At 33.6% G+C, this 7,981-nt stretch overlaps 1 protein-coding gene across 1 annotated transcript; it reads right to left on the reverse strand.

Annotated features, from left to right (window-relative positions):
* Positions 1 to 1,130: 1,130 nt before the first annotated feature.
* LOC123538440 (neural-cadherin-like) lies at positions 1,131 to 7,650 on the reverse strand. The gene is made up of 5 exons (XM_053530273.1): positions 6,993 to 7,650; positions 4,737 to 5,013; positions 3,722 to 3,837; positions 3,182 to 3,250; positions 1,131 to 2,616 (listed from the first exon to the last, which is right to left on the reverse strand). The coding sequence occupies exons 1-5, from the start codon at positions 7,051 to 7,053 to the stop codon at positions 2,387 to 2,389; spliced, it is 753 nt and encodes a 250-aa protein (XP_053386248.1). The 5' UTR covers positions 7,054 to 7,650; the 3' UTR covers positions 1,131 to 2,386.
* Positions 7,651 to 7,981: the final 331 nt, after the last annotated feature.

Genomic DNA, 7,981 nt, shown 5'->3' on the forward strand with positions numbered 1-7,981 from the left:
ACGATCGTGCAGGCCGATCTTGGTCTGCACTGGTCGCGAAGCTTGCCAACAGTAAGCTAAAGGTTGAACTCCACAGTGTTAAGTTTTCACTGCGATCATGCCAGACTGTGTTTCTTCATTTGTTTAATTTGTTACTGTTGAATCTCGTTTTACTTTATTTGTATATTTTAGAAAAGATGCCAATCATTGCAAATCTATATATACACTGTTACAAGGTTATAGGTGTGGGTGCGTTTGTAAGCTTGTGAGTCTATAACGGTGCCCTACTGTTTTCGTATGTGTTGCTTATTCGTTTTTCTTATGCTATTCAGCTGATCGTCGTTATGTGTTTATCTTTGGTACATGAGTGTCTGCGCTATTGTGGTTTACGTTGCAGTGCGACTGTCTTTTTAAAGAACATGACATTCCCTTGTATATTCGTCCTTGTTCAACTTTCCCCTTCGGAATCCTCCCCCACCCCCGACCCCATTTCGCCCCTTACCAATTCCTTCCCCTTCATCAATATTTAGCTTATGTTAATATGTACTTGTTGGATGTTTAAAGCAACCCGTCTGAAATATTTTCCCTTTACAGCATCTTTTTGTTGTGGGCCTACTATGTAAATGCGTGTTTTCGATGTTCTGTGCTTCCGAGAGATCTACCCTTACTTATTATCTTTGGTTGTATGGACGCTATGGTCTTGTAACATTGTCATTCAGTTTGTACATGGTTATAGTTTTGATTCACTGCAGTGAAATGTAGCAGTACTTATTGCGTGCAAAGTGGTAGAAGAATGATCCAGTGGTTTTCACATCTAAACCTCTAAACCGACCAACCTGTGGACTATCTGTTAAGCTTATCTCTGAGCGATTTTCGATTTAGGTGGCGGATCCTTTTAGATAAGGAACTTATTGTAGACAAGATAAGCATTTACATATAACGTTTTTCAGATATTACGGTTGGAATTGATTCCACTGCATTCAGAATACCGTAAGAAGTCAGGACAATTCAGGAAACGTGGAATCTTTAAACTGCTGCTGGACTATTCATGAAAACAACATTGAGTAGAATGTTTTTCATGTTTTCTATCCAAAACATTAACGTCGGAAGGGTAATATCTATGTATTGATACCAAATAAAAAGAATCAACATGGTTTTAGAAGATGTTTATTGAAAAAAACGAAGAAAATTACAAGTGCAAAGTAAGGCATAGAAAGAAAGATACAAACAAAGCAGATTCCTTTTGATGGGAATATAAATATGCGTACATAATGTCCACAATTGATCTCAGCACCATTGCTATTTGTATAAGTAAACACTATTTCAAGAATGTCTATCTTTCTGATGTAAGCGCAAAACAAATGACTGAAAGTTCAAATTTGAGAAACTTAATAACTTGATATTGCAAAAGTTTATTTATTCGCTGTCATTTTAAATATTTATTTTGAGTTAGTCGGATATTGAGTAAATACACACAAAAATAATTTAAGCAAGTAAAAATTTTGAAAGATTCATATTTCAATGGGACATTCCATTTCATTAATGAACCATTCTGAGGAAAAGTCAAGTTAGAAAAGTACAAAACAATACATGTGAAGTTACAAAATAGGTAGTCATCACCTACTGATTGATTCAGTTAGAAAGTTTGTATAGATGAAATCTAACTATTGTATAGATGAAATCTAAATAATACAACGATGGAATGTTGTAATTATTTTACTAATTGGTTCCAGCTTTCGTACATTGATGCATTATTTCATTGTTCAATATATTAAACATTCTACATAAAATAGCACTGCATTAATAGGTGACACCAGGTCTGTTAAAGTTATCAATTATCACATCGTTTACATGATTGTAAGATCTTTCTAGATGTCCGGTGAGTATAAATGACTGCTGTTTGATAAAAAAATAAATAACTCATTTCGTACATGGTCAATATTGTTACAATGACAAAATGCTTCGCTCAACTTCATTACCTTTTACCGACATTTGCATTTGCTTTTAAGACAGTGATAGAAACAATTTTCGGAATGTTGCAGTATTCTTGTTTCTATTGCAATGATATGAATTTATTTCAGGGCTTTCTTGTGTCTGAAGTCAAAAATGATGCCAGTTCCGGAGCAATTTAATAAGCGTTCTATTAAACGACGTCAGAAATATATTTTAGTATTTCATTCTTCTAGTTTTGACTTTAGCCGAGCAAAGTCTATTGTTGAACTTTAGATCCACCAGTTGCACACACTATGGACCTGTGATTTATATAAGGAGTCATAATTAATTATATTTACTAAATCAAGAGTGTTCTTACACGTTTAGTAAATATTTTAGATATTAATTATACAGTTTCCACTTTGAAAAGATGAAGGAGCGGTAGCAATAATGGCATTTTGAAATGCATCATCAGTTAATACATATGCGCTATTAAAGCCATCAACAATGTCATGAAGCCAGCCAAGACTGCGGTTGCTCCGCTACATGAAGTAACAACGATCCAAACCGTTGCACTTCCAGTCAGAGAACTGTCTGCAGCGTTGAGAACCAGGGAATATCCTCCGGTTGTAGAAGCCGCTAATGTATTTGCTGTAGTAATTACACCAGCGCTGCTAATTGCCCAATCAGTGTTGGTGTTTCCACCTGTAAATAAATGCACCGTTCAGTGATGTTTTGTATCACATATTTCATATAATATACCAACACGTGTTGTCTAGTCGGAATAAAAACACGAAAGAAAGTGATTCTGTTAAAGGTAAGATGCAAAAGGTTTTACGCAAACTCTTAAATGCCTATCTAGATAATAGTCCAGCGTATATAGCTGGCAAACCATTTAACAAGTGTCTTATAACATGATATCAAATATTATTTTTCAAACTTTCATTTTTATATTTTGGATTTATTATCCAAGTAAATATATGTTCTGAAAAAAAAAGAAATGCAATCATGTACTGACTATTGATAGGAGACAAGTAATTATAAGATAGGTGCATCCGTTAAGGTCAGTGCTTCTTCGTGGTTAATAATGCATGTAGGAGCACCTGCGGTCTTCCTCCCCCATCAAGGCTGAGAAGTCGCCATATGACCTATAATTATGTCGGCGCGACGTTACACCCGACAAAATAAATAAATAAAACGATATATTAAGATATATAAAGATAAATTTGACGGTGATTTGTGTATGGAATCGTGTCATAAGTATACTTACTTGCAAATGAATATGTCAAACTTCCACCGTTTACATCGTCTGTAGCCGTTAAGGTTGTCAATGTAGTACCTATCGCAACAAACAAACACATTGATGGAATATTTCAAAAGGTAAACTAACTACATGATGTGTAGACCAGAAATACTTATTTACCTCAAAGTTTTATAACTTTCACAAAAGACGTAATTTTCCAGCAAACATAAATATAACATTACATTTGGTTTCAGTGTTCAATGTCAAGCAACGGAACTGCCTTCCCCACTATTAACTATTATGATGCATGTTACAATTGCAAGCTTTCTTATAATTGCAATAAATATTCTTTAGCATAGGGTCTGTATGAAGATTTGGTAACACACCAAAAATCCAGCTGCATTCTCTATAATACAAAGAGAATATAAAATATCTAAAGAATTTTTGGTATCATTTTCTTTACAGGAAATAAGAATACAAGAAATATGCATTCAATCACGCTCTTTCAACGCGATATGTTTTGGTTTTATTGTATTAAATGTATTTATATTAAACTGTTATCCGTACCTGAAGCCGTTGCATCGTCGATTGTGAGGCTATACTGAGTTGCGGAGAACGCTGGAAGGTCGTTTACGGAGAGTGTCACAGTCGCAGACGAGGCAGTTCCACCTGCATCGTTAGCTCTGTAAATATTCACGAATGTACAGATTAATGCTAATCATTCATACGTGTAAATTTCATATATTGTGTGTGACGTCATATAAGACGTCATTACCATGAATGTATTAGCGTTAAAATGTTCTTAACGTAACCTATAACAATTTTCTTTTTACAAGGCCACAAAATATCAATTTCAGTGACAAAATGTACCAAACGCAATTGAATATCTACACAAAGATTTTACCTTTCATATTTCAAAGATCTTGCAACGTTTTAGAGCTTTCGGAAAAGTTGTTCTTTACTTTACATATTTGTGTGAAATTAAATGAGATTACCTATAAATCAGCTATATTTAAGCTAATAGTGGACATGCATCTTAGTATATGCCAATAATAAGGTGCGTTCTTCATTTGTTAATAACTGTACATAGATTGTAAAAATACAATCGTGCAATGTGTTTTAGGGAAACAGCATTGGTATTGTCAAAAAAATATAGATAAGCTGCCTTCCGTAATCACGTAAGTCACGGGTTGATGTAAAACCGAAGGAATTTAACTGTAGTTAGTATCATAGTTATAAATATGCACTGAAATAATAATAAATAAAGATTTTTAGATATTTACGGTAGTGAATCCGTCATGACATTCGGCAATTTCAATATGACAACGAGCTATCGATATGCAATTCGGCATTCTTCGGACATAAAGATAATTGCATGCAAACATTGCCTTCCGCGAAAAACGGAAAATGCCGAAATTGCATACAACCAATACGTAATTTACCGATTTTCATTACCATTACCTTAAAACAAATTGCTATGGGTTTCTTGATGCTTATCTGGAAATCATGTCCATTAAATTGTCGTAAAGTATATATTAATATTTTGTGACATTATATTGTCTTGTGACAAGTAATTACTTACGAAATGACGAATGTGTAAACAGCCGTAGTTGCGTAGGCCACTGTGCCGGATGTAATTGTAACAACACCAGAGTTGTCAATGGCAAACACTACATCGCTTGGAGTTTGCGAATCTTTCGTGTAAGATGAAACACCACCTCCGTCATCTGATGTAGCCGTTATGGTAATACCAGTAGCATCGCCAGCAGTTAAGCCATGGTCAATTTTTGCAGTCAAAGTGCCACTACCCCCATCAGCGGTAGCAATACTTGGTAATGTCCAATCAGTAATTGCACACTCTAAAATAGTAATAATAATAAAAAAACAACAACAAAGGAATAACTAGGAAATCAAACATTACACGCAACGGAATAAATATAATGTTATAAGACGTTATATTCTGATATTCGACTAAGATGCACACAAACACAAAATATTTAAACACCGCGATTGCAAGTACATTTGTATGTCCAAAAAGTTTTAAATTAAGAGAAATGCAAGAATATCGCTACTTATTCAGAACATGCCTTCGGAGAAGAGTTGCTTGTATTTTAAGGGTGATAGATCGTTGTTTTCTATGTACAGTTAATATATTTACATACATGCGAGCTTAAAGAACATTAGTTTCTACGACATTGAAGAGTAGATAAAGAGCAGGTCACCGCAAATACTTTCATTAAATAAGGTATTTTCTTCTTCCACTGTTTAAAATAAACGTTTCCGAATTTAAGTAAAATTGAAAAAAATGGGGATACTTTAAAAAAAAATTCATGTTATAGGGATTTCAGGTCTGACATGTTACTTTGAAAAACATGGGGATATCAGTAAGTATAAATGTCACAAATAAATATCTTTCATTTTTACATGATAATATAATTACCCCACCCACTTTTTTAATGGATAAAAATGTTTTTAAATCTACGAAAAAAGATCTGTAGTTAAGATTTTAAAAACATTTTGCTGCTTCAATGACACACAAAAATGCTTCAAAATGGAAAGAAGAAAAGTTGGGCTCACCGTGTATCTAACAGATATATTCAAGAAAAAAAACAATAAATAAATATCAGAACCAAGTCTGATCACTTAAATAGATATTTGAAATTACCGACCCCTACCCACATTGTGCATTTTACATCAGATCAAGGCAGATGCAGGCCAAAACAAAGAGGGATTTTGTTTGCAACAAGTAGAATCTGTTTGGTTAAATGGTGCGTTGATAGCCATGCATTTATTTTCAGCAAACATTTTGTTAGGAAGAAATATTCAAAGAGCAGATATCCTGAAAATAACTATTTATTCAGCAAGACTTATTTATATTTCTATTTCAAGGAATTAATTCGAAATATAAAAGTGTGCGATTGCTTAACAAAGAACACCAACGCTGCACGGGTGTTTTCAGAATCAGAAAATATAAAGAAAATAATGAGCCGTGCCATGAGAAAACCACCATAGTGGCTTTGCGACCAGCATGGATCAAAACCAGACTGCGCATTGCAATTAGGGAAACTGTTAGTGAACAGCATGGATCCTGACCAGACCGCGCGGATGCGCAGGTTGGTCTGGATCCATGCTGGTCGCAATGCCACTATGTTGGTTTTATCATGGTACGGCTCAAATAGATTTATCAGAAACTTTAAAACGTAAAACATTTGCCCTAGTTAAGGCGTACGGACAATTTGATATAAATAGGATTATCACATTGTATATAAAGGAAAGCATCGTATTAATACAGACATATATCATATTTGAAAATAATGTCATGACGATGACTAGTATCAAAATGTTCTGAAGCATAGACTCAGTTGAATCATTATTTTCTAATGATGTTTTTTTTATGTATTCTTCATTGTATAAGTACGCCGATTTTCGAAAAAAAGAATGTTGGATTTTAAAGAAAAATACATCAATATTTTAGTATGTATTCGGCAAGATTCGACGTTTTATTTAATCTTAACTGCTAGTTGTTTTACAAAGTCTTGAAAAAATCTGATTGACTGCATTTCGGTAATTTGTGAAAATGAAATGCAAATTAGGGAAAAGGGAATCTTCAGACGTTTTTTTATCTCTAAGATGCCAATAAAAGTTAATAAACAATAGGGAAATAAAACGAATTCACAAATCAGTAAGAAGGAGCGTGCTTATAAGATATTATGATATTATATTTTCTATTCATTTATATACAGCCTTCTCTGTATTAAAAGTAATAAATAAAAGAAAAAAAATAAAGAATATCGAATTTCTTTAGATACAATTGCTAGATTTAAGAATGTATTCTTACCTCCGGTATTAAAAAGAGTGGCGAATACCAACAAACCAATCAGATTCCAGGTCATCTGCATTTTTGTTATTAAAGTAACTTAACAACCTATAGGCCGACTTCCTCAGGTGCTGTGATGTTTATGGACGTCTAGCATTTTTATACCATGGACTCCAGGGGTTTCCATGGGTCGCTTTTTTTCAAAACAGTAGCAAACAACAACTACCGTTTTCATGCCTGTCTCTAGGAAAACATGTTCAAACTTAAATCGTCAACGGACAAAGCAAATATGTTATATCAGCATTTTTCCCAAAGAAACGTCAAATGTCCTATTTAAATCAAAGTTCATTTCTATCCAATCAAAAACATTGTCTTACTTCATTAGGTGTCATTGTATCAGTTACTACCATATTCCACACGTATTTCAATCCCATCCAATCGGAAACTTGGACATATTTATAAGGTGTATCTACAAATGGATTGGGTGTACCTTTATTTCAAATGTCACAACGTTGCTATCACACATAATTTCTAATATATAAAAAACGTTTGCGGATTGTTAGTTTTTTACGTCATTCAGTACTTGTTCAGATTTAAAAAAAGTACTAATAATTAGGATGATATGCATAAAATGTACCAAGATTCCTCCGCTAATACATTGCCGTCAACAGCTTAGGGAAAGAATAAAATAACCCTTATCAATATAGAAATGTGTCATACATTAAAAGGAACAGTGGCGTAAAGCGAAAAAAATATTACTACTTTTTTCTATGGTATGAAATTGGAAAGGATATCGGAAAAAAGAGTGGTTTGGCGTGTTCTTTAAGCTAATTCTACATGGGAGAATTTACCACAAGAAACTAGAGAACACAAAATGTAACCAAAAATGTCCAAAAGGACGAGAGTAATTTCCAAGAGACGAAATAATACGCACTTCCTAAAAATGATATTTTGGTAAAAAATGACTTTAATAAAAAGGAATAGATAATGCTAAGTAACAAAAATAAAAT

Source organism: Mercenaria mercenaria, chromosome 18 (assembly GCF_021730395.1).
Source record: "Mercenaria mercenaria strain notata chromosome 18, MADL_Memer_1, whole genome shotgun sequence".
Classification (NCBI taxonomy): domain Eukaryota; kingdom Metazoa; phylum Mollusca; class Bivalvia; order Venerida; family Veneridae; genus Mercenaria; species Mercenaria mercenaria.